General features: G+C 39.6%; 2 protein-coding genes across 11 annotated transcripts in view; one reads left to right on the forward strand and one right to left on the reverse strand.

The window, feature by feature from the left end:
• The window catches only part of PDE8B (phosphodiesterase 8B), a 316,607-nt gene extending 304,169 nt beyond the window's left edge, over positions 1 to 12,438 (forward strand). For 6 of the 9 annotated variants that reach the window (XM_021084468.1, XM_021084469.1, XM_021084470.1 and 3 more), the window contains 5 exons: positions 3,734 to 3,951; positions 5,608 to 5,728; positions 7,667 to 7,834; positions 9,968 to 10,097; positions 10,610 to 12,438. In XM_021084468.1, coding sequence (XP_020940127.1) covers positions 3,734 to 3,951; positions 5,608 to 5,728; positions 7,667 to 7,834; positions 9,968 to 10,097; positions 10,610 to 10,719 — 747 coding nt within the window. In that variant the 3' untranslated portion in view covers positions 10,720 to 12,438. The remainder of the gene's footprint in view (positions 1 to 3,733; positions 3,952 to 5,607; positions 5,729 to 7,666; positions 7,835 to 9,967; positions 10,098 to 10,609) is intronic. The other 3 variants (XM_021084472.1, XM_013994908.2, XM_021084467.1) reach the window with 3 other exon arrangements.
• The window catches only part of WDR41 (WD repeat domain 41), a 57,687-nt gene continuing 41,738 nt past the window's right edge, over positions 11,575 to 27,523 (reverse strand). For both annotated transcript variants that reach the window (XM_013994930.2, XM_013994928.2), the window contains 5 exons: positions 23,093 to 23,277; positions 19,849 to 19,970; positions 18,977 to 19,065; positions 17,920 to 18,053; positions 11,575 to 15,203 (listed from right to left, as the gene is read on the reverse strand). In XM_013994930.2, the coding sequence (XP_013850384.1) occupies positions 15,051 to 15,203; positions 17,920 to 18,053; positions 18,977 to 19,065; positions 19,849 to 19,970; positions 23,093 to 23,277 (683 nt within the window). In that variant the 3' untranslated portion in view covers positions 11,575 to 15,050. The remainder of the gene's footprint in view (positions 15,204 to 17,919; positions 18,054 to 18,976; positions 19,066 to 19,848; positions 19,971 to 23,092; positions 23,278 to 27,523) is intronic.

Below are 27,523 nucleotides of genomic sequence, written 5' to 3' on the forward strand. Positions count from 1 at the left end.
GGCATTTACTTCCATCAGTAAGAAAGCAAAGAATATGGTTCAAGAATGATGCTTTTAAGATTTTTGTCTCCTACTTTGAAAAAAATGTGCTATCACAGGTGATAAGAGCCTATTTCTATAGCCCCTTCTTTGAGGAGCTAAGACACTTCCAGATTCTTACCCCAGACTCCGAGTCCTCCATTTTACACTACATGAGATACTGTGAAGCTGAGGTTGCAACACTGCCAAATGAGGACAGGACCCTAGGACATTCACCCTGAGACCAAAGTGACGACAAACACTGCAGCCTTGAGTTGAAGATGAACTTCACTTAAGCAGAACCACTCTAGAAAAATACAGATTAAATGCTTGATAAATTAGGGAATGCTTAGGCATTCGATGGTCTGCTTTTCTCTCCCTTCCCTAAAGTAAGAATTTTCTTTAAATTGTTCTGCTAACACAGATAGCAGCAATAGAAACAAATCTAAGACTAGCTATGCTTGTAATCCAAAAGACATTTTCTAAGAGGCTAAGGAATCAGAAAATCTAGAGCTGCAAGGAACCCTGGAACATTGTACTGGAAGGGACTCCTGAGCTCAAGGGTTTAGTCAGCAGCCCAAGATCACTGGTTGGTTCCCCATGAGACACTTCAGGTGGGATTTACTCCTGAGCCCTCTTCCACTAGACCTGCTGCCACTGACAGCATCAGAAAAAAGTTTCTACCAAATAAATACCCGTGTCATCTGTCACCCCTAATTTCTTCATAAGGCTTAATAGTTCTTTTTTTTATTTTTTTTTTTAATTTTTATTTTTTTTGCCATTTCTTGGGCCGCTCCCACAGCATATGGAGGTTCCCAGGCTAGGGGTCCAATCAGAGCTGCAGCTGCCGGCCTACACCACAGCCACAGCAACACGGGATCGGAGCCACGTCTGCGACCTACAGCACAGCTCATGGCAATGCTGGATCCTTAACCCACTGGGCAAGGCCAGGGATCGAACCCTCAACCTCATGGTTTCTAGTCAGATTTGTTAACCACTGAGCCACAACGGGAACTCCAGGCTTGATAGTTCTTGATGTCACTATGACATAGTTCCACATCTTCAACCCAGCCATACAGAGCTGATATTCCCCTTCAATTTGTTATAGACCTTATCCCCTCCCTACTCTTACCAGTTCCCAGGAACCACTGCATGTACAGAGGTCAGGATGGCCAGCATTTGTTGTTGTTTTTGTTGTTTTCTGAGTGTAAGTGACTATTTATCCTAGAAAAGGAACTGTTTGAAAGGCTAATCTAGAATGGAGTCCCTTTTGGCCAGCCTGCTTCAATGTGCTCCAAATCTACTCATGATAGTTAAAGAAGGGAAAAACTGTGGAGAAATGTCTGTACCTCCAATGGCTTGGAACTTCTCCTGCCATGGGTTTGGTGGGGAAGTTTCTTCCACAGATGGTCCCTCCCTCCCAAAGGAAGGGCCTTGCTTCTCCCATCTGCTAGTGAGAGCCCAGTCTTCTTACTCTGCCTCCTCATATTTCTTACAGATGCTGCATTATTAGGCAGTGTCCTCCAAAACTGCAGGGCATGGCCCGCTACTGGTCTCTTGGTAAAAGTGCCTGGTCTCAATCAGTGTAAACTGGGAGCAAAGCCATGTCTCATCTAATGCCTTTTGTGTTGTCTACTCCAGTTACTTGAATCTGTTTCATTGAAGAATTTAAAAATAAATCGGCCCCACACTCCAAGCAAGATTGAACATACTCCAAGAGAACTAGCTGGAGGCCTGAAGTTTGGGCCTCATGGGTCCTCACCGCACAGGCAGAATTAGAGGAGAGGAGAGGAGAGCCCGAGCTGGGTCAGTTCTGGATCCTGAGGGTACCTACAGGTTACCATGGCCTCTCCTAACCAGCAGCAAACTGGTGCGAGGCATGTTTCCTGGCTCTGGGCATTACAGAATCAGTCTCTGAGATGAGCTAAAAGAGCTAAAAGAACAGCATTGATGGCTGTCCTTGCTCAGGAAACCTGTTCACGTGGCCTATGGACAGGCCAGGACTGCCCACCAGCTCCAGGAGGTCAGGACGGGATATGGAAATGGCTCCTTTCTGGTAGGGACAGCTTTTAGGGAGTTTTCAGGGCTGAGCTTCAGATTCACTGTTGCTTACTTGTGAGCATCTGCGCAGCAGTTTGCAGTTGGTTGCTAGGAAGGCAACTCTGGGGAAGCCAAAAATCATGCCCACCCCTCCAGCCTCATCTTAGAGACCACTTTTCCCCACTCATTACCCTTCAGTCACAATGAAGCTCTTTAGGTTCCTGAATAAACCACTTTTTGGGTTTCACATCAGGAGTATTACAGAGGCGGTTCTTTCTGCCTGGAATTCTCTCCTTTGCTGTTTTTTGACTGGCTAATCCCTGCTTATCCTTCAAGTTCCAGCATAAAAATCACTTCCCTAGAGAAGCCACGCCAGCCCACCTTCTGGACCTACATTGCCCATAAGTAGCCAAGAGCCATGTGTGGCTATTTATATTTAATTAAAATCAAATGAAATGAAACATTCAGTTCCTCAGTTGCACCGGCCACATTTCAAGTATCCAGTAGCTTTTAGTGACTAGGGGTTACTGTCTTGGACAGCCCAGATAGAGACATTTCCATCGCTACAGAAAGTTCAGTGTACAGCACTGCCCTGAACTAGATCAGGCCTCATGGTTATACTCGCAAGCCACCTGTACTTTCCTTCTCAACATATCTCACAATACAGACTGGGCCAGTATAATTCATCGCTGTAACTCCAGCACTCTGCAGGACAACTGGCACCCAGTAAGCATCTAAATGATTACGGAAAGAATGAATTCATAAAGTACAGTCTCTCTTATGCAACAGTAGCCCATTTGAGAACTTCCTCCTGAATCTGTGAGCTGAGAAAACGCTTGTATCCCCTGATGCTCTGGTTTGTGTTTTTTTATTATATAACAAGAGTGTTAGAAAGGGGGTCTCCCTTTTTGCCTTTGCCACCCGCTAGCCTAGAGCTGAATTTTGTTTTTAACTACAGGAGCCCCCTTAGCTTCAGTTTGCCTGCAAAAATTGTTCTTCTTGCCCTTTATCCTCTTCTTGGCTCTAATCCTTGTTATCTCTGTGTGAAGAGTTGTGTTTTATCTGTGCCATTTACTGCCACTCTCTGAAAGTCTTTTCAGAATTAGGCAAATAAAGTAACATTTGTTGATCTAGGCCACTTCCTTCTCTATCTGCTCATAGAAAAGAGCATGTATGCGATTTTTTTGTTTTGATTTTTGTCTTTTTATGGCCGCACATGCGGCATATGGAGGTTCCCAGGCCAGAGCCACAGCAACGCCAGATCCAACCTGCGTCTATGACCTATACCACAGCTCATGGCAGCACCAGATCCTTAACCCACTGAGCGAGGCCAGAGATTGAACCCGCAACCTCATGGCTCCCGGTCGGAGCCATGATGGGAACTCCAGAAGAGAGCATGTATTTGAAAAGGTTGGATTGGCGTCTTTGTGCAGCAGAACCAGAGTGAATGGACTCTGGAGAAAGATTTTAGGTATCCATTATAACTGCAGCTCAGATTTCTATTTCCCTACAGATTATCCACAGCACAGCAAGGTGATGTGATGTATCCTAGGTGGCCTCTCTACTCCTAGGAAGTCAGAGAAAGATCCCCTGGCCCACCCCTCCCGAAAGACAGGGGTGAGTATAGGTCTACATCCAGTGGGTAATGCTCAATCTTGCCTCCCCCTGACCCCAGGGAAGCCTCGATCAGCTAGATGAGGTGGCTGCCCTGATTGCAGCCACAGTCCATGACGTGGACCACCCGGGAAGGACCAACTCTTTCCTGTGCAACGCAGGCAGTGAACTCGCTGTGCTCTACAATGACACCGCTGTCCTGGAGAGTCACCACACAGCCCTAGCCTTCCAACTCACGGTCAAGGACAACAAATGCAACATCTTCAAGAACATTGACAGGTTCGTGTGCTTGGGCTCTTGTGGTCAGATTTGTAAAGTGTAAGTGGGAAACTTAGTTTTCCCTAACTTCCCCAAGTACTTAGTTTCCTTGTGGGGGAAGGGGATAAAAAAATAGTTGTACCCTTGTACCACCGTGTTGTGTAACATAAAAACCTTGCCTGTATAAACTTAACTGTATTTAGACTCTTTTCATCTTTTAAAACTCCGTTTAGTCTTAAATGAGTTCAGAAAATGTTGTGTGCACTGCAAAGTACGCTATATTGATTATACTACTACTAAGTAAGGCAGATATTATTACCCTCCCAGGAAGATATCCTATCTTTGGTGTAACTCAAGGAAAATGTATCCCTCCCCTTCCCTAGCTCAATTTTTGGCTGCTTAAACTCCTGACTCATGAGGCGAGAGTTTCACAGGCCCCAGCAGAGCTGCTGGAGCCCACAGGGTGGGGAAGGTTTCCCCTTCGCTGTTGAACTCTCCTCTGGTGAGCTGGCCAAATGTGGACAGGAGCAATTCCTCTTGCCTGCCACAATCCTGCAGTCATGCTATCAGTATTTCCTACACGGCACCAGCCAGGCTGGAGAGCAGACATCTGTTTTGTTTTGTCCTTTTTAGGGCCATACCCACAGCACATGGAGATTCCCAGGCTAGGGGTCTAATTGGAGCTGTAGCTGCCAGCCTACACCACAGCCACAGCAACGCCAGATCCGAGCTGCGTCTGTGACCTACACCACAGCTCATGGCAATGCTGGATCTTAACCCACTGATGGAGGCCAGGGATTGAAACTTTGTCCTTGTGGGTACCAGTCAGGTTCATTACCACTGAGCCACAACGGGAACTCCACGGAGAGCAGAGTTCTGAGACAGGATCATGTACACAGAGCACAGAGCCCACCCAGGCATCAAGGACCACTTGTCAGCGTGAACCTGAACCTATCCATCTGGTTTCCAGAAACCTGAGACAATACAGACTAATTATTCCACCTTCAACCAAAGGCTTTATCAGTATCAAGTTTTGTTTTTAAAGTTTTACAGGAGGAATTCTTGCCAATGACCAGTTTTATTCAGTTTTCCATCTGGCTCTTGAAATTAGAAAAAGATGATGGGAACTGGGCAGGGATTTTGAGCAGGGTTGTTGCTCCTTCCATTACAACTTCCCTCTAGTTGTAATTTAGACAATTGCTCATTAATTGGAAAACCTTTTTCAATGCCATAATCAAAAGAAATAATGATACTTCTCTGTAGCAAGAATCACTGTGCCTGTGCCGAATGCCCTGGGACAACTTATCAGGTTGCTGTACCAGCCTTGGAGGGAAGGAACTCGTCATTTCCTCCCACCTCACTGTTTAGGTGTTGCCAAGGGAAGGTGGAAGGGAAACACCTTACTGTGAAATAACTGCCCATATATGATTTGTGCTTTCTTTTTTTATACTCATCAATCAGATGAGGAGGGGTCACCTATCACTGGGAAAAATGGAAGGGTAAGTAGTGGCTTAGTAGGAAGATGAGCAGGCCAACTGTTTTGGTTGTCGTCACTCATTTCTTAACTCTAGACTCCTAGCCTCCTCCCAGAGTGTGAGGAGTGTGGTAAAATGGTAGCAGAACATTCTAATTTGGGACATGATGTGAACAAGGCCCTTTGTCTTCTGGTTACTTTAGGAACCATTATCGAACACTGCGCCAAGCTATTATTGACATGGTTCTGGCAACGGAGATGACAAAACACTTTGAACATGTGAACAAATTTGTGAACAGCATCAATAAGCCAATGGCAGCTGAGGTAAGTCTTTCCCATGTAGCTCTTAGAGCCCACTCTGCCTGTAAACCATTTTTTTTTCCTCTTGATTACAAGATGATTACTTAGAGGTGGTAAAGGAGAGCTAAAGTACTGCCACTTGTTTTCCTGAGGGCCAAGAATACACTGTCAGTGTCCACAGCATCTTTAAAAGAAAGGCCCTGAGATAAAGCCAGTGATGACAAAAGGACGTAGGCTCGAAGACTGTGGTGAAAGGAGCCTGCAGAGAGCAGAGACTGGAGCAAATGGTGGTGTTTTAAGGGGATCTAAAGCCCTTTCTACTTCTTTGTTCTTTGAACTCTTGGGAGACCTCTAAATTAGGTGTTTTTTTTTTTTTTTTTTTTTTGTCTTTTTGTCTCTTCTGGTGCTGCATCTGCTGCATATGGAGGTTCCCAGGCTAGGGGTCGAATCGGAGTTGTAGCCACCGGCCTACGCCAGAGCCACAGCAACACGGGATCCGAGCTGCGTCTGCAACCTATGCTACAGCTCACGGCAACACTGGATCCTTAACCCACTGAGCAAGGCCAGGGATCAAACCCACAACCTCATGGTTCCTAGTCGGATTCATTAACCACTGAGCCATGACGGGAACTCCTAAATGAGATGTTTTAAGGAACTATATTCCTGGTGATATGCATTAAAAGCCCATCAGTGTCTAAAGACTATACAAAGTTAAACTAGGAGTGACTAGATGAAAACAAAAACACAAGTTGTTTTTCTTTTTTACAAATGGACCTTACTGTCCCTACAAACTTAGGTTTTAGGATCATGGACAGAAGGTTCACAGCTCTTACTGCTTAAAATGAGATCAGCTGCCCTCTGAAACCATGAAGCATATAAAGTTAGAAAAGGTTTTCATTCATTACTGTATGAGGGCTGCATACGTGGAAGGATGATGAAAGATTGTCTTAAAAGTAACTCGACAGAGGAGTTTCCTGGTGGCCAAGCAGATTAAGGATCCAGCATTGTCACTGCTGTGGCGCAGGTTCAATCACTGGCCCAGAAACTTCCACGTACTGCAGGCATGGCCAAAAAACAAACAAAAATGTAACTTTGATGGTCAGTAAGGAGACTATATGAGGGACCCATTGCATGACCAGCCTGGATGAAGAGACAGTATCCACCTCTCCTGTCGTCTGCTCCATCCCCTAGGGGTTCCCCAGCACAGTGCCAGGACCCTCTCCTTCCACAGAGGTCTTAGGGGAGCAAAGACCTGGGATTTAAGAGGGAAAAATTATACAGAATCATAGAATTAATAGAGTTGGGAAGGTCATCTATCCCAGTAAGGCCCAAATCCATTGAGATTTATTTATTGCACTGTTCATAGCAAGCAGTACCTTCCCAATGGTAAGTAATCAAAACACCAACCTTCAGAATGTAAGAGAAAGAAGCAACGTGGTAGGGGGTGGGTGAGTAGAGGCGGGACAGAAGGCCACAGGAGAGAGGGAGCTGGCAGTTAGGAGGAGGAGGAATGAATGAAATAATTAAAGGGTCACATATATGTGTTATTTCCTGGTCTTTTAAGGTATTAAAAAAATAATAAAACTTCTGCTTTTACAAATTTCCTGATAAAACTGGGAGAAAAGCTCTCTTTAAGATTACATACCAAATTTTTCAGGAAAAAAACAAAAAAACGCTGCTTGTAGCAGTCACCTCCGGAGAAGAGGTGGGAAGTGAGGCTGTGGCTGTGTGGTGCTAAGACTTTGGACCTCCTCAGCTCTATGTGTTTGTATTGCTTGAGGGTCCCACCCACAACACGAATGTACCAGTGTATCACAGATAGGATTAAGGATGGGAAAAATCCTTCATTGAGTCTCGTACTTAAGTTTGCCTGGGTGATTGCCCTCTAATATCTGGTCAGTTAGCCCTTGTGGGCTTCACCATTCCCTTGAACCAGCCCTGATCTGACAATCTGTTTTGCAGGTTGAAGGCGGCGACTGTGACTGCAACCCTATTGGGAAAAACTTTCCTGAAAACCAACTCCTGATCAAGCGCATGATGATTAAGTGTGCTGACGTGGCCAACCCATGCCGCCCCCTGGACCTGTGTATTGAATGGGCCGGGAGGATCTCTGAGGAGTACTTTGCACAGGTGTGTTGCCTCTCTAGGGAAGCTCCACTTCTTTTTCTGGAATGGTCCCAGTATATAAGTAAATGATTCCTCCCTGGAAAGGAATGGCTCATTCCTACCAGCAGCAGAATTCTAGAGACTAATGTGGCTGGTCACTAACCAAAGCCTTGCTAGGGAAACAGGGATAAACCGAGCCTTTGAAAGTATCTTTTCACCCTCAAATTGTTGGATCCTGAACTTACACAAACACTGGGAACTCACCCATTCATTCCTAGATTATTATTATCTCCCTGGTGCACTGTGGGGAACATAGATATAAGTAAAATAAATCTCTGCCCACGGGCAGCTCATAATTCAGTAGGGGAGAGATACTGACATAAATCCACACATGAGTAAAAAAATGAAAATACTTCTAAAGGAGGTATATGTCGAGTCCTAAGAGTTAAGATTTTTTTTTTTCTTCCAGATAAAAGAAGGGCTTTTGTGGAAGAGCTCTCTTTTTGAAATATTTAGAAATTTAGAAATGGGAAAGGGCTTTCTGGAAGAACAAAGCATTATGAGCAAAATTAGTAAGAAGGAAAAATAGGATTTCTATATAAGGATAGTAGCAATATATACTTCACTTTGGCAGTGTGAAGGGAAACTAAAGAATAACCCAGAAAGCAGCAGGCCACAAGATGCCAGGCATACTTTCAAAGTAAAGGCTCTATAGATGTTTGCAATGTGTGAAAGAAAAACAAACCTGTCCCAAGTTAACTACAAGTAATGCATGGGGAGGGGAGGTCTACATGGCTGGAATGTACCACTGAGGCAGGATAAAGAATAGCTGATAATGTCTAAAAGGGTTGGCAGGGGCAAAGGCCAGCCAAGAAGGCGGTAAGTTAACTACAGCTTTCACAATGGGAAGATAGCCCATGAGTTAAAGAGATGTAGGACAGGCAGTTCTTAGCTTGCCAGAAAGAGAGGGGGGAAACCCCAAAATCCTCCTTGAATAATAGTGGATACTTTGAAGGCTGCCCGATCGACTCATCTAAAATGAGCAAACTGAGCTGAAAGGCGGTAGGAGGCCATTAATGGGCTTCCCAGGAACCAGAGAAGACTTAAAATCTTACTTCTAGTTAGGCTCAAAGTATGTGACTGGAGAATGGAAAAGAACAGCTTTTAAGTTCTTTAATATAAATTCCCTGTTTTAGTGTCCTTTTCCCAGGAAGGAACATGCTAAAGTTCACAAGCCAAAGTGACCTAAAAATCAAAAGTTATAAGTAAGGTCTCTGATCAGCTGGCCTCTGGCTCAGCACACTACCAGGAAATGTGGTTCTTAATTTCAACTCAGTGAGTTATGACCTTATGTATATAAACATATACTCTAATGCACAAAATACTCAGATTTATACATATCCTGAGAAAGCTGCATGACCAGGAGGACCCAGTCTGAACGATCACAGTTTGTCAGTCATTCTTTTGAGTAAAAACAGTTATTCCATGAAAAAAAAAGCTAGTTCAGTCTAATAGCCTAAGTGCTTGTCCTCCAGTCAACCATCATACTTTGATGGGCAGCACAAGGGCTTTTATATGTATTTCCAATTTTGTCACACAGAATATAAGAAAAGACATTTTCGAAAGTCAAATTTAATAAGGTTAATAATTCTTACTGCTTTAATGAAGACAGTCTTACGTCAAACTGGCTTTGCTTTTAAACTGCAAGCTTATGGCAATGAATAATACAGCGACTGTTGGTACAGTCTGATGCCAGTTCTTTGATTCATGCTAAAGCATCAGCAGTTCTACCCACCATTGCTTCTGCATCCTCAGTGTAAATGTCACTTAGTATTAATAGTATTATTTTTAAAATAACCTTGACCTTGCGATCATGAAAACAGAACTCAGAAAAGAGGGTATGAACCCTGATGAGATCAGGGCTTCAGGAGGGGCCGTAAGACAGTGTAAGAGATTTGAGAGTCAGAAGACTTGAATTCGGTCACAGGAGCTCTTCAGGGGGTTGTCTTACATAAACCTTGGGACCTTGCTGAGCCCATCTCCGCATAGGTACAACCGGATGGTGACCCATTTTCACAAGAGTGGTTCTGAGAAACTAGTTGCTACTGTGACAGCTCCTCATGTACCCTACAGCCTTGTGCATGTTCTTTCTTACAGACCGATGAAGAGAAGAGACAGGGGCTACCTGTGGTGATGCCAGTGTTTGACCGGAATACCTGTAGCATCCCCAAGTCCCAAATCTCCTTCATTGACTACTTCATAACAGACATGTTTGATGCTTGGGATGGTAAGAAAGTTCATGTCTTGTCACCCACAAACAGAGTATTTTGTTACATTGTATGATGATTACCTTAATGACAGAGGCTGGGCCTCAAGATGTAAATGAAATGCCATTTTTTAAAAAGTCAGCTGTTTGTGGCCAGGTGTGGTTAGGGTACAGGTAAACTTTCTACATCCCCAGCACAGACCTTGTGCATGGCAGACTTGATAGAAATTTGTTTACTGGATAAGCATGTGCTCAACTCTTCACAGGACATGTTTCCAGGGTTACAGGAGTTTTATTCTGTTATTATAGGAAACTCGAGAAAGAATACAAAATATATTAAGTCTACTCTGAATCACAGATTCTTTTGGTAACTTCATAGCGATTTATTCTTCCCATGTTTGTTTGCTTAAGGCCTAACTTAGGATACCTCTCTTTCCATTCTGATCCCAGATTTGTCCCGCAGAGCCCCCATCTTATAATGCTGCTGGGATCTAAATTAACAGATTTCTTTTTATTCTTTTATATTCTTGCAGCCTTTGCACACCTGCCAGCCCTGATGCAGCATTTAGCTGATAACTACAAACACTGGAAGACACTAGATGACCTAAAGTGCAAAAGTCTGAGGCTTCCATCTGACAGCTAAAGCCAAGACAGAGAAGGAGACCTCTTCATCTACAAAGAGCACCGTGAATCACAGTAGTGTAAACAGGAGGCTTTCCTTTATAATGAACATGACAGGTATAGGCTAAGGAGTTAATGTTTAATATCTGACCTTGAAATCATTCAAGTTCCCAAATTTCATTTTTAGGAAAGTATGTTTCATGAAGAAAAACTCTGTTCTTTTGCACAATAACTTAGTGACAGAACAAACATATGGCAAAACCCTTTGCCCTGCTCTCATCCTGTGTGCCCTCATCAAACCATGGAGTTGATTCACTGTAACTAGCAGGACACAAGCAGCAAAGACTTGGTGCCCATGAACCCATCTCCGTGAATGATGACCATGTAGCGTGGCTAGTGATTAGCTCATCTTTTATCATGAAAGTCACCGTCACTATTTAGCTTGACTATTTTCCTCAAGAGCAGCCATCTGAAAGAGTTAGAAGAATATCTAAGGGGAAAAATAAAAACACACAAAAATGAGCAAAACACCTAGGACCAAATTACCACTTAGCTTCAGAGCTTCCATGGCTGGTGGTTCTTCTGATCGATGGTGTGGCACCGAGTTAGAACACAGCCTTGGCCTGGTGAGTGCTCTCTCCAGACTGGTAAGCAGCAGCCCGTGTAGCCCTCTTTCCTGCAAAGGGGATTCTTTTCAGCAGAAAGCCATCCATGATGGGGAAGGGAGTGACATCCCATTTTGGGGGAATCCATGAGTTTTTCCCTTACTTCTGGTTTACAGAGGCAGTCACAAGGCACTATACTGAGTGTTATATAAAAAAGCCATTAAATCTGAATGCCCTGGACAAGCTTTTTTTAAAAAAAATTTATATATACATTTGCTGTTCAAAATTTTTATTAAAGCAATCTAAATTTTCTGGGTATAAGTCCACAGAGTATATTGTACCATATACCATCTATACGTATATATGTGAGGAGGAGTTAGAGGAAGTTTCAAAGTTGTGATGTTTTTAACCTATCTATATTTAAGATCATGCCATTTTGCTTTATGACGTTTAAAAAAGGGAGTTGCAAGATGTGTAAATATATCAGAAAATAGGCATATGGGGAAGCCGTACATACTATTTTAAGCTACTAACTGTATGCTAAAAGCTTCTAAAGCACAAGTGCATATTTTTATACAGCTCTTTTCACAACTTTCTGTGATCTACATGAAGTCAGACTTGAGATTTTCCTTTCTCTTTTACCAGCCAGCCCTTCTCCATGTATTATAAATATTAAAAACTCAGTAAACAAAATGTTTGTTTTTCTCTCAAATTCTCTGTACTCCATGCTGCATTTCTAAGAGGCATAAACAGCGTCTAAACTAACTGAACCAGTAGTTAGTTACTTTTTTCAAATGAAAACTGGAATGCAGAAACACTTGGAACTAATACATGGGAAGGAAAAAAATGTCTTATCACTACATAATGTGCCAACGTTTTTTTCTATGTTTTGTACCCAAAAAAATCGAAACATCTATGACAGTTCCATGCAAAGAAATGTATCTAAATTATTTTGTTAGATGGTACGAGAACTTGCTTGGTCAGGACAGCAGCTAGCTTTGTATTGTAATGCTTCATTATGTAAATGTGCTGAAAATGTTTTTGTGAAGTAATTGTAAACTAAATTCCTACAGCCATTTTTCATTCCCAACAGCTGTTTTATTTTATTCCTTTGCCCTAAAGTTTTCATAATTTTAGAATTCTGGTTTTAGTGTTCTTTATTTCATGAGTCACACACTTTGTTTTCAGAAACACTAAATTCAGGATGTCAGACTCCCCTTTTAAGGAGCTAAATAATTTACCTAGGCTTCAGAAGCTTGCCTGAGGCAACAACAGTCCTTTCCTGACCATCTCGCTTCTGGTCCATTTGGTAAGTAACATTCATCAGATGTCTGACACTATTCTATATGAACATTACAACTCAGTGTAATGTCTATTATCATATTAAAACTGCCAGGTGTTAAAGCTTTAGCATAGCTCTGCTCTTTATCAGTGTAGTCTACTATGGTGTAATTCTTCTACGGAGTTGCTAATTAAATAGTACATTTCTCCAACTAGTACATTAACTAGAAATATAATAGTTTATACCTATCTGATACATATACCATCGGGAAGACTATAACTGTCTTAAACTTAAGTGTTTACTAAAATATTCTGTGTTGAGGGGAGCCATATTAATTTAGGAAAATATAACATGATCCAGTAACAGAAGTCACATTACTGCTACTACTACTAGTTAACCTGAAGTAGTTTGAAAACACTATTACCTGGATCAGAATAACCCTAACATTTAAGATTTTAAAATTTGCTTGCCTTTAGAGCTATGACTGGATAGTTTTGTGGGCAAAGAATAAGCTTCATCTGTTCAACCAGAATCCATGTGAGAAAGATAAATGGAAGGGATGATAAAACATCCCTGAAATTTAGCCTCTTGACTGTATTATGTGAATAAACCAGAGAATGAGTTAATAGGGTATTTTTAAATAAAAGTGACAAGGCTCACGGCATAGTATTACTTCTGGTGTTGCAAATATAATTGTATTGAAAGCTAAGCTAGGGAATTAGAAAAAATGCATATAACAGATATGGACCTCAGTTATAGTTGTAGTCTTCTAACTTGAAAATCCAACTTTTAGCAGCAGTCTCCATATAACTAACTACTGAGCAGCCATCAAGTCTGAGTCCCTGCTAGAGGCTCCCATCTTACTGTTTTCCTCCATCTCTGACTTGAGGGTGAACACAAAACCATCAAGCCCTATGAATGGGTTTACCCACTGGTAACAGAGGGACTGATAGTGATCCTTATGGTACTCTTTGCTCCCCACACTCACCTGTGGTGTGTATCATTTCCCATGAGTAGATTACTATCACATAATATGAATCCAGAACAAATTTGGAAATAATGCAGTTAAAGACCTGTGAATTCCTTTCATAATTCATCAAATATCTTATACAGTCAAGCCAACAACTTTATGAACTGATGGCTTAAATGTAGAATCTCCAAAAAAGCTAGCTAGTTAACAGTTAAGTCCATCAATGGAGAAAAATTAAAAGCCTAAAAATAACTCTGGATCAACAATCTGATGCATTCAGTCCATTTCATGTCTACCTGGTTTGGGGATCCTATCTATGCTTCAATCTCAGGATGAAAGATTAGAGCTGCCTCTGTGTGACTGCTCAAATATACCGTAATAATAACAATTTGTTGGCTAAAAGGCAGTGCTAATTTTTCCATTGCTATTCTTCTATCATGGAGGTAACAAATTTTATGTCTCCATAAAGCTATTTTCATTGTGAATTAAAACAGTAACAATAGGACTGTGAACACTTCCTCACAGGGTCTAGATCCAAATTAAGATGCTAAAACACTGGAGTTCCCATTGTGGCTCAGCGGTAACGAACCCAACCAGTATCCATGAGGATGGAGGTTCAATCCCTGGCTTCGCTCAGTGGGTTAAGGATCTGGCATTGCCGTGAGCTGTAGTGTAAGCTGGCAGCTGTAACTCCAATTTGACCCCTAGCCTGGAAACTTCCCAATGCCATAGGAGCAGCCCTTAAAAAAAAAAAGCTAAAACACAGCAGCACAAAGTACAATTATTTATGGAATCTTCATTTTGTACAGGGAAGCATCAGCTTTCTGTAGATCTCAAGGTTTAAATTCAAGATACGCTACATCCTACCTTCTGTAATTATCATGCATCTTTATTTCCTTAAAAGCAGGCTCCTTAAATAAATCTTTAAAAGAATGACAGGGATAATTAAAATATTCATTTTGAGGAACAGAGTCAGATATTAAATCCAAAAAAAGCTAAATGAAAGAAAGCACATGCAACTTTTAATTCCTGGTGATGAGTAAAAATTTAGTTAGAGGTTCTAAGTACTATTCTCATTAAACATAAGCTCATACAATTTCTGGTATATATATTTTTTAAAGCATAAAAAATTTATCTCTGTAAGGATACTGAGGTATAATTTAATTCTACTTCAACAGATATTTGTGCTGAAGTCTGAAAATTTCACTTTCTGAAAATTCACTGCTGAAATTAGACCCATTCCTTCAGTGGTTTCAGGTAACTGCTATGTGAAAAGTCAGATGAAAAACCTGTGCTGTTTTCTTTGGTGGATGTACTCATACCTGAGAAGCAACTTGTTGCTGGTTTTTAGCCCAGATAAAAGAATTCAAACAATTGGAATTTATGGAGTAATAAGAAAAAAAACTGCAAAATTTATCATCATGGTAATGGTTTTCAGAGTATTACCCTATATTTAATGTTCAATATCCACGCACAGGTATTCCAAATTCCTTACACTAGACAGCATGATATAAATCACCATTCTCCTCTAATTTCTGAAATAACTTTAAACTGCGCAACCCAGATTCACGTTCTCCATTTTTCCACAAAATAACGAGATGATCAGCAGAGCATGTCACTAGTCCGTGATCTTCAAAGTACAGAAACATCTGTAAAAAAAATTTTGTAGTTACTGATTGTAAGGATTCCAAGGAGAACAGAAGAGGCTAAAACTAATTCTATTAATACATGTGCTTGTTAAGACCTGTACCTTGGAGACTTGTTTGGATCTGAATGTAAAACTCCTATCATCTTTCATGAGAAAGTGTGTTGATGACAGTTGCATACAAATATACAGATGTTAGACCCATATCTCGTATTTTAATAATCAGAACTCCATTAATACTACTCAACTAAGAACTATAAATATAACAGCTCTTTTGGGAAAATACATGCATTCCCCAAGTACTGTTTAAATTTTACCATTATCTAATTCTTCAAGTATTGATTTTAAGACTTTTGTGAGAAGAAGTCCTGCCAGACCTGCTTTACTTAATCATTTTTATTGGCCTTACTTATACAAAAATGGTCACCAATAAAATGTCTGAATTCCACATTCTCCAAGAGAAACAAAGGCTTTTTAGCACTCTATATAAACAAATATAATCAATCAATCCATAAGTATTTACTGAGTGTCATCTATATTATCATCCCTACCCTCAAGAAGGTTCTAATTCAGTTCTGAAAGCCAAATCATAAGTGTACCAATTAAAGATGAAGTAATCAGGTACTAAGCAATGCAGTTCACACTATGATTTGCCACAGATATACAGAAAAAAGAGGCATGGATCAATAATAAATGAAACCATTAGAGAAAGCTTCTAAAACATTAAACTGTCCATCAAAGGAATAGGCTGAAAGCTAACGCTAGAAAAATGGAAGGTTGATGAGAAAGCATCATGCAGACTGAGGAACAAAGAGCTGGTATTAGCAGATAAATGAAACCGTGAAAGGAAGAGCTCCTCAAAGGAAGGAGAGAAATAAAGGAGAGAAACAGGACAACTGGATGAGAGTCTTCTCAGAAATAACTTACACCTTCTGAAGATAATAACAGGAGATCTCAGCTAATGATGGAGGAGAGAAGGGGTAGGGGAGGGACCATGAGAGCAAACTTCCCTGGGAGATGGAAGAAACAGAATTCAAGTAGATAGGACTGGGCTCAGAGAGTAAGGATCAAAAAATAAAAGGAATGAGGAAATTCAAGAGATAGCTAAGATGTTTTCAGTGAAGCCAGAGATACTTTAAAAACGTTAATTTTCAGCACTTCTCTATTATGACAAATGTGCCACCTGACAGTTTTCCTCACCATTTAAAAACCTTTTATGGTTCCTAGTATTTTAAAAATAAAGGAGGAACTCCTCAGCCTTACATTAAAGGACATTCATAATCTGACCCCAAACTACTTGCCCAAGGCTGTATCTTACTCATGTCTTCACTGGAACACAGTCTTCCAGCCTAGCCAACCTGCTCCTAGTCACCAAGTGGAGTCTATCCTTGCCCTCCCATATTCCTTCCTCACAACTCCCAAAAACAAAAAACAAAAACAACCGGGTTACCTGTTAAGAGGGAAGCAAAAATGAATACGACAGAGTACCAACATCAGGAAGCTTATGGGCACAAGACTATCTTAATCCTACCTAATCTTCAAGTTTCATCCATATCTTCCACTGACCATTTTCCTCTAATTCCTGAGTATTCACTGTCCACTACTCATCTGGGTCCATCATAAGCAACCTTCATTACCAGTTTATTAAGCCTGTATCCTTCTGGTCTCCTAAAGTATAAGATCCATGAGAACAAAGACTGTGTTTTATCTCTTTGTAAATTTCAGTGTCTAAGTACAGTGCCTGAAATACAGGAAATGCTCAATAACAAGTATTTTGCTGCTGCTCTTAAGAATAAATAAAAATTTTTATGACCCCCACCCAGAGCCTATGGAAGTTCCTGGGCCAGGGACTGAATCTGAGCCACAGTTGCAGCAACGCCAGATCCTTAACCCATTGCTCAAGGCTGGGGATCAAACCCACACCTCTGCAGCAACCCGAGCCACTGTAGTTGGATTCTTAACCCATGGAACAACATCAGAAACTCCAAGCATAAATACACTTTCAAAGGAAAAATAGTTTGTTTCTCCCTGGCTATAAAATAAGGAAGAACAATTTTAGAAATTCATTACTTAGGACCCCGCTTATATTGTTACCAGTTACAATCATCTCTCTTCCTCAACTGATCTTATTCCTTCATGACAGGCAATGATGCCTATAGTAAATATTAATGTATTTGAATTTAGAACAAGTTAGACTGTATGCATCCTATAATTCTCAGCTATCATTTTTCAATTCTGCACAATGATAATCAAAATACTAGGTGTTACTAATGCTAACAAATTATTATCCTTCAAAGGTAGGTAAAAACAGCACTTTGTTCATGAATTTGATAAAGGCTCCTAAAATTAGATTCTGTAAGACTATACTTCTACATACATAAGCATAATCCTCAATGCACACTCTATTTACTACTGTTACATATAATATATATATATTCAACATGATTCGCACTGTCCTTATTGTCAGCCATCTACCCACATCTCGTAAGTACTGGTAATTAGGCCATTTTTTAGAAGCAACACATCACTTCTTGAAATCATCTCTCTGTAAAGGTAGCTCCTAACTGCACATACTATAATCTATCCCACTCCATGTTTAGATTAAGCGAAAAGCTAGATAAGAGAGGAAAGTTTAGGTCTTTATGAGACGAAATGAATGAGCAGTGAGAAGCAAAAAGGAGAGATCCTCTGGACACTGACATGCCTATTAAAAGCAATACCTCGACAGATGATGAGTGTCCAATCAAATCTCCAATAAGTTCTAGTGAACATGAAGTGGCATTTTCTTGTTGCTTTTTAACAGAGTGGCAAGCTTGTTTATTTACTCTTCCAAATCCCCACATGTTAAAAAAACCTAGAAAAACACAACCATTTCAGTCCTTTGCAAAATTACTGTGCTTTTTTCTTAGAATAATATAACGTCACAAAAACAAAATTTAAATGCAAAGGTGTTCCTAACTTATTTTACTCAAGGGCTAAGGGGCTGGTACCAGGCACTATGCTAGGATTTTTTAAATGCGTTATTTCATCTTAGCTACCCAGGTTTTTTGCACATCTTTTTTTAATTGCCCCTACTCCCCCACTGGTGAAGATATGTTAACATGGAAAAAAGACAGGCAATAGGAATCAAAGAGGAGAAAAGTGAAGGGCCTGAATGGCGATGTCAAAAAAAAAAAAATTTACAACTCATATTTATTAATAAAGGGTAGACGAAAAGCAACATGTGTATCCCAAAACAATTCTCTGTGACTTCAAATTAACCATAAGAAATCCCAGCAGTACCAGCATCTGATTTGTTATGCAAAGGCTGCTAACTGGGACTGTTTCTCAAACCTGAAAATCAAGAGCTTGTAAGATTACGATATAAATGCAGAAGTGTATTTTTGCATAAATTGAGTTCAATGCTAATGCTTCACGGCTGAAAGAGCACTTGAGTTTGACACCTGATGGTACAAATTCTGTTTGTATATCAGACATGATTATAAGACACTATAAATGAGTAAACAGTTCATTAGGCCATTTAGTCGGATTATCAGAAATAATAGTTTCCCTTCAAAATAATAAAATTCTAGTTGACCTAAACTGAAATAAAGAGGCATTTCTACAGTAAATAAGATGTGAATACTGTATCTCAATTGCCAAATACTTCAGGTAAACATCTTCTGCCTATTTAGAGCACACTGTATATTATTCTTCCTGTTACAAATAACTGCCTTTCTTCCGTCTTTCATGTGAGGAAAAAAAAGCAAGACTACCCTTTTGAGAAAAGATACACACCTGTTGGTACAGGTTCAGCTGCACGCTGCTGTTTTTCTCGTAACTCCCAAATGCGTACACTGCCATCTTCTGAGCATGAGATTAACTGCCTGTCAGAAGAGAAAATCAGTAATAAAAAGAGCAACATGGAGGGCCAGTGCTAAATTTGCAGTGAAAGAAATCAGTGGATTTCTCAATTGCTTTTATTCAGCTCTTGGCAGGAGCTGATAAACATCACAATTTAACAGGGCTTTACAATACCAAGTAAAAGCACTCTTCAGGCAAGGCACACATTACAATGTTTCCATTGGTTTGACTGTTATAAATATGTATCATTTCCATTTCTAAAAATGCATTCGGGAAAACAGGTTATGAGTTACACTTTGATAATATCCTAGTAAGTTCTGTTCCCACCTCTCACTCTAAAAGTATACTGCATAGAAAATAATACTATTAATGTCATATAATTCATCCCTAAGGAACTCAACAGCCCAATCTACCCTTGAAAGGAAAGCCCTCAGTTAGCTTCAGCCAATAAAAAGACTACCATTTGATTAATCAAACAACAAAAGATGGGTTTATGGAAAATATAGAAAAATTAGTACATAGTGATCAAAAGTCTTTTACCTTTTAAAATATATGCCAATTTTTAACTTATCTCTTCTTACAATGAAATTCAACGTAATTCATTTGAACCCTGCTTCTTGTAAATTTTACACTATAATGCCACAAGCTCTTCTGTTAAGAGAACCCAGGCGGTATCCTCCATTTCCAAATGAACTAGCAGAGGTCAAGCCATGGACCTAGGTGACTTTGCCCCTTGTGAAATTACACTGGTGGCCCTGGAACTACACACTTCTTTCATCTGTGATGGAAGAGATGGAAACTTGTACCTGTTTGGAAGTTTGGCAACATGCAGGACATTGGAGTCATGGGCAGTTTTCTGACAGGCAATCACACGCTTCATTTGAAGGTTATACACATATAAACCCCTTCCAACTGCAACAAATATGTTCTAGGGGAAGAAAAAGTTCAGAAATGGGCATACAAGCAGGATTTACACATTACCTGGTAGAATACATTTCTAGCCCTGGTGTGAGATCAGAAAGCCATTGTTACCTTTCCTATTTCTAGCCTTCAGCACAAATTATACCACCCTCTGAAGTCCAAAAATAGCAAGGCACAAAGGAAAGCTCAGAGCATCTAGAAGGTAGAAAGATACAACGGCCAGGACAGAGAAAGCTCTGCACATTTTACCCCTCAGCATCACTTTCTTCCTCACAGAAATGTGACAGCTATGGCTGGCACAACATCTTATTAATGTAAGAAAAGCAAGTATTATTCTTATTTTGCAGGTGAACAAGTTAAAATTTAAAAAACTAAAATTACACAAAAAATTAAGATATGAGAGGTGAGCATAGGGAACTACAGCCAATCTCCTGGTAGACCATGATGGAAGATAATATAACAAAAAGAATGTTTATGTATGTATGACTGGGTCACTTTGCTGTACAGCCGAAATTGGCACAATACTATAAATCAACTATAATAAAAAAAGCTATGAGAGGTAATATCAGAATCCAGATCATGTTACTCCAGTCCCTTACTCCTGCCTCATAACATAACCACTTAGCTTCTGAAATTATTTGGCAAGTCACTAGACTTCTGGTATCTGTTTTAGAATCTTTTTTCTTTTCTTTTTATTTTTTTTTTTAAGGGCTGCACCCACGGCATATGGAGGTCCCCAGACTAGGGGTCAAATCAAAGCTACAGCTGCCGGCCTACACCACAGCCAAAGCAACACAGGATCCGAGCGTCTGCAACTACACCACAGCTCACGGCAAGGCCGGATCCTTAACTCTCTGAGCAAGGCCAGGGATGGAACCCACAACCTCATGGTTCCTAGTCGGATTCATTTCTGCTGCGCCACAATGGGAACTCTAGAATCATTCATTCTTATTCAAGAGGTATGCCAGTGAGAGAGACCTTTCAAAAAAATCCCTTTTTTTTGGGGGGGGCCCTCCTTGTTCTCACCAAAGAACATTTCTCAAGCGGCCTCAAAGGCTACAACCCCAAAAGATACAGACCCATGGTATCTCAACCAAAACATGCCCCAAGACTTAGCAGAGTCTAAATCTGGAATGATCCCCTTGACTCTCAGATTGGTACTATGCATGTAGCAATGCAAGCTGAAGACCAGTGCCATGGGCATTAATGAGAAGAGCTAGCCAGCTTGCTAAAATCTAGACTCTGGGTAACATTTAATGCAAAGAAACCCCAGAATCTAGTTCTAAGGACCAGGCAATCTGTGCAGAGTTTGTTTATCCAAAGTCACAAGATTATATACACAAGTAGAAAATTATAAGATTTTGGGAAGCACTGACTCAACAGAGTCATTCTTTCAGTCGCTTGTCATCAATAATTAATGGACCCCTTGTAGCTAGGAAAAAAAAAAACCCTATAAATGAAAGAAAATTAGGGAAAACTAATGATTTATTATGCATATTTTATAACAGTTAATAAACATCAATTGAAATTTTTAAGATTAAAATAATACAAAATGATAAAATATTTTAAACTAATTTTTACAAACGCAAGGTAGGGAGTTCCTCAGTGTCTCAGGGGGTTAAGGATGCTGCGTTGTCACTGCTATGGCTCTGGTTACAGCTGTGGTGCAGGTCTGATCCCTGGGCTGGCATTTCCATATGCTGTGGGTGCAGCCAAAAAAAAAAGGTGAGAAAATGTATCAAATTAAAAATATATATAACTTTTAGGGCTACAACTCTTAGAAATCTAGTTTCCCTATTTTCTGACACTATGGTTTTATAAGGTATATATTTTTCAAACTAAAGTTGAAATATAAAGAAAAACTTTAAGTATATTAGTGGTCTTTAACCTATTCTTATACTATTCTGTTTTGGCTCTGTTCTGTTTTTAAAGTAAGAGAGGTATAAAGAAAGAAGGAGTTCCCGTTGTGGCTCAGTAGTAATGAACCCAACTAGTATCTATGAGGACGCAGGTTCAATACCTGGACTCGCTCAGTGGGTTAAGGATCTAGTGTTGCTGGGAGCTGTGGTGTAGGTTGCGGATGTAGCTCGGATCTGGCATTGGCTGTGGCTGTGGTATAGGCCAGCAGCTACAGCTCTGATTAGACCCCTAGCCTGGGAACCTCCATATGCCATGAGTGCGGCCCTAAAAACAAAACAAACAAAAAACCCCAAAAAACCCCATAAACTGGCTATACTCTTCCCACGCAGCACATTCTTACTGAATTTTTAAATAAAAATAACATAATGCATAGTTAGAAGATGTAAACGGTACAGGAAGGCACAAAATAAAGTGAGGTGGAAGCTTCCCCTAACCCCTCTCCTCTAAGTTTGTAACTCTTAAACATTTCTTGTGATTACATTTAGAAAACAAACAATTTTTAAATATATTTTCTGAGCCCCTAAAGCTAAAAGAAAAGATGTTCAGATCAGAGTCAAGATTCAGAAATCCATTGGTACTTATCTTTTACTGCAAAAAAAAAGATGCAAAGTGCTTCAAGAGCATCACTGCCAAGGCCTAAAGGATTGAAATCATTAATTCTCACACAGTCATCTTACCCCAGGATGCTAGTAGACAGAAAAGGCAGGCATTCGTGAAGTTTTTACAGGAAATTCATCTTCAAAAGGATTCTTTCTCAAAGTGTTTCTTAAAACAATTTTAAGTATTGTCCTCAAGTCCTATGGGATATTTAAATTCAACTCAAAATTTTAATATTGTTTTAAAATTTGTGGTCATTTAATCACTTCCTTGCTTCCAAGATAGGAGCTAAGATTAAAATGCCTTTTTTTTTTTTTTTTCCAGCATGCAGAAAAATTCCTGGGGCCAGGGATCAAACGCATGTCACAGCAGTGACCCAGGCCACAGCAGTGATAACACAAGATCCTTAACCACTAGGACACCAGGGAACTCCTAAAATGCTTTTTTAAAGCAGGTGATACAATCTTTGAAAAGTATTAAAACATTTTAAAGCACAATTTGAACATGAGGAATACCTGTCTATACCAGTAATATTTAATCATGAGATTAAAAAATTTTTAAACTTAGAAACTGGGTTTATTAAGAGACAAGATTACAGGTTTTTTTTTTTACCTCTTCATCCCAGGTAAAATGATGAATAGAAATGTCATTGGGTTTCTGACAGAGTTTTATTTCTTGCTGAGCGTCCAGCTGTGGAGATGGATCCCAGAAGTTGCGTTCACAGGCCTGCACAGTCCAGTCCCGGATATCCCAGATGATCAGCTCTCCAACATGGGAGCCAGTTACAAAACTCAAATCTAGGCAGAGTTCATATTTGTCTCGTTACTGATCATTTACCTAAGCTAAGGTAAAAATGATGAACTGCCTAGTAGTAATGCTCTATAAAATCACAATTAGAACTGTGAGGTAACTGAACAAGGCAAACAGGAAGATCAGTAGAACAAAAAGACCAGAAGTAGATTCGGTTTTACTATGTGATAATGACTGCATTTCAATTTAGTGAAGGAAGCAATACCTCACACTGTAACATAATATTTGATTAAGTATTTGGGGAATAAAAATAAGGGAACCTTACCTTGGATCATATACAGATAAGAAAAGCTATACTTTCTCTGTGTTTCTCCTTTACTCTCACACTACCACACTCGAATGTCTGACACCAGATAGGTGGGGGTCTTCCCACACCAAGCAATTCTGTAAAACCAGCTGAGGGTCTGACAATTTAACTCAATTCTGACATGTTCTCCAGGTAGTGTCATCTCCCACAGGTTAAGACCACAGTGCTGCAAGATCTCTCCCACTTCAGACAGTAATTGCAGATCCAGCGTGTTACCTGTGTTTCTGACCAAGTGACTATAAACTGAGAGTCCCACATCCCTTCCTCAGGTTCAATTAATTCGTTGGAGCAGCTCACAAAAGTCAGAAAATAGCTAGTTACTGTTTACCACTTTATTATAAAGGATATGATAAACATTCAGATGGAGAGGCATAGGAAGGGTTTGCAGAACTCCATGCCCTCTCTGAGCGTGCCACTCTCCTCGCACCTCCACATGTTCAGCAACCCAGAAACTCTCTGAACACTGTACTGGTGGGATTTTTATGGACACTTCATCACATAGGCATGATTGATGATTAAATCCACATCTAGCCCCTCTCTTCTCTCTGGGAATCAGGGACTGTGGCTGAAAATTCCAAGCTTCTAATCATGGCTTGGTCTTTCTGGTGACCAGCCTCCCCCATCTGGGAGCCACCAAGAGACACTCCTATCACCCAGGAAATTCCAAGGGATTTACGAGCTCTGTGAAAGGAAATACTACACCAAACGATGTAACTTGTGCTCTTATCACTTGGGCAATTACAAGAGTTTTATGAACTCTGTGCCAGGAACTGGGAGCAAAGACCAATATAAATTTTTTCTATTAATTCACATATACCAAAATAAGTTTCAAGCATATTAAAATATTAAAGGTACTTACACGATTAAAGAAACTAAAAATGAACTCTTTTTTATGAATGTGGAGTGCTAAAAGGCTCTAAAGGAGACAGGGTTAGGGAAAGAGACCTGAGTAAGTAGCTGCTTAGCACAAAAGTCATTTTAATTGACAAAATTTATATTTAATTGACAAAAATCTGAGAAAATTTTGCAATTTGGATGTCAAAATATGCTTATTATACTTGATAAATAAGGACTTCTAAGAAATCACTAAGAATAAGTACTCTGGCAGAAAAAATGGGCAAAGGACCTGAACTGGCAAAACAAGAAATTTGTTATAAATGGTCAAGTAAACATGTGAAAAGATGTTCAAGTCCCTAATAATCAAAGACATCTAAAAGCAATGAGCTGCTACTTAAGATTATAAAATAGGAAAATACCCAATGCTGGGAGACCATAGGGAATCAGCATAGTCACGCACTACTAATGCCCTAGTATAAACTGGTATAATCTTTGCAATCCTTGGAAATATACATCAAAACCTTAAACAATTGTAAACCTCTGGATAAACTTCTAGGAGTTTATCCTGAGGAAAGTATGTAAAAGACTTATGTGACAAGGCTGTTAAACAAAATACTGAAAACCTAAAGATACCCTAAAACATCCCATTGAGGACTGAGTGAATAAATAAGACATCCATGAAATGAAACAGCAATGATGTTATTGAAAAATAAGTTGTAAAAGTATGCTATATTAATATAGGAATATACTAATTACAACCTGTTACAAAAAGCACACCATATATATACACATACAGATAACTTATACATGTCCGGAAAAACACCTAGGATATGAACCTATACTTAATACTATTGGTGAGATGATTTTAATTTTAGTTTTTACATTTTTAATGTTTATTTTTCCTCATTTTTCTATGACCATGTTTTACTTACATAATTTTACTTACATAATTTTAAAACCTTTAAAGAAAATGAAAATAGTGAGCCAACTCAGACACTTTACAAATTATATATTTAATAGAAAATGTACAACTGCTGAGAGTAAAAACTATCTTAAAGAAACAGGATTTATTTTAATTCTTATATATTTAGAGTAAGGTGGACTAGAGCATTGCACTATAAATCTAGAAACCCAAGTTCTAATTCTGGCCATGCCTGTTACTAGCTATGTGGTCCTTAGAAAGTCATTTAATCTTTTTCTATTTTGGATTTCTCAGGCATTAAATGCAGATGAGTGTAAAAATCAAATTAAATAATAAATGTGTCACCGTTTTTAAAAGACATAAAATGTTATCTTTGAGTTCCTGGTATTATTTTGAGCCCCTGGGATTATTCCATATTAATGGTATTAAAACATCCTAAATTACATACTTGTAACTTAGGAATACATGGATAAGTAATTATGATTTAATTATCCCATTTATCAAATAAACCAGCAGGACAGAAATCTCTAATAATTAGATGAACAATCTCTCAGAAATAAAAAATTACCAGTAATCATACAGGTAAATATTATTTGGTCTGGCTTCCAAGTCAATTTCTATAGTTTATTAACAGACTTTAAAAATCTGCTGTGTTAAGAACTAAGTTCATTTCTCAGCTGGGAAGATAAATTGGCTTTTAGTTCTAATAGTGGGAAAGTTACAACAGTAGTTATCTTTCCAAGACCTTTTTCCTCTCTTTCCCTCCTCCTTCCAATCTCACTCAACTATAAAAGAACCAGAGATGTTAGCAAGTGAAGATTCTTCTTGATTCCACCTCTGCCTGCGTCACTGTAACAAAGTTGCCATAATGAGACTGCAGAGCTGCCTGCTCTGATCTCCTCCAAGTGTCTGTGATTCATCTACACCACAGAAACAATGTACTTGGGCCCAGTTAGAATTTTTCACTAAAAACAAAATATTGATATTCACCAGAGTCAGTGTAATTTATCTATCTGTAAATTATCCCAAACTGGTCATTCGAAATGTTTCATACCAAACAACCTCAATAATATATGATGTGTGTGTGTGTATGGATTTTCATCCTATGCCAAGTATCAAAAGTCACTTTTTTTAGTATGAAAATCACACCTGACACCTGTCTACCCCACCCCTCACAAACACTAATACTTTTTGACTACCATGCTGTCAGTACAAAATACGAAAAGGAATAAAATAAGCTGTACCCAGAGCCTTTTGCCAGGAGAGAGAAGCAAGGTTATCTTGTATGTCTGTCTGAGAAAATCTCTACACAGGCATTCAGATCTCTTTGGCAAACCTGGTATTCGCCATCCGCCTCTGTAAGAGTTCTGTTGTACATTTCTAAGGTGGCCCTAGGGCCACCTCACTAAAAATGCACTTTCCCTGTGAGTTATAAACCCAATAACTGGCCACATCTTTCGTTGGTAATTGGTGAGGATAAAGACGAGGGCTAAAGAGATGAGGGAACTTATATAACACAGTCATTTCAGGATCGCCAAAAATCTGCAGTGTGGTAGACATGTCTATGTACAAGACTGTCCCAAGATTATTTTCAAATTTTACCAGACTACTTGTCTATATATGATTTCAAAACATACTTTTGGCTTATTTATTATCTGTAGTGTAATTTTATAGTCATGGAGTTTATAAAGTACTAGGGGTTTTCTCTATAATTTTTATTAGTGAATTTTTTTTTTTTTTTTTTTTTTTTTTTTTTTTTGCTTTAGCTTTCCATTTTCCTTCCCTTAAGAAGTTGGCAAAGAAATAACTTGAAGAAAATGTTCTTGGTTAAACTGTTACAAGCTTCTCTGTATATCACATAGTGAGATCCCATCACCTTCATTAAGGAAACATGCAGGGTCATGGTATCAATGCTTCACAGCTAAAATCAGACAACTAGGCACGACCACTGTAACACTGCTGGGCTTTTCTCAACAGCACCAGGGCCCTGGAACTTACGGCTTTGTGTCAGAGAGACTTCCGAATGAGACCTTGCCTTCTGTGCTGCATCCATGGCTGGAGGAAAAAGTGCGCCCTCAGAAAAATAAAGGGGTGCTCCCAACATTGTTATTTCTATTGCCATAGACAGTCTGGTCCTCATAAAGACTTGCAGCTGGGTTGCACAAGC

This window comes from Sus scrofa, chromosome 2 (genome assembly GCF_000003025.6).
Source record: "Sus scrofa isolate TJ Tabasco breed Duroc chromosome 2, Sscrofa11.1, whole genome shotgun sequence".
NCBI classification, from domain to species: Eukaryota; Metazoa; Chordata; class Mammalia; order Artiodactyla; family Suidae; genus Sus; species Sus scrofa.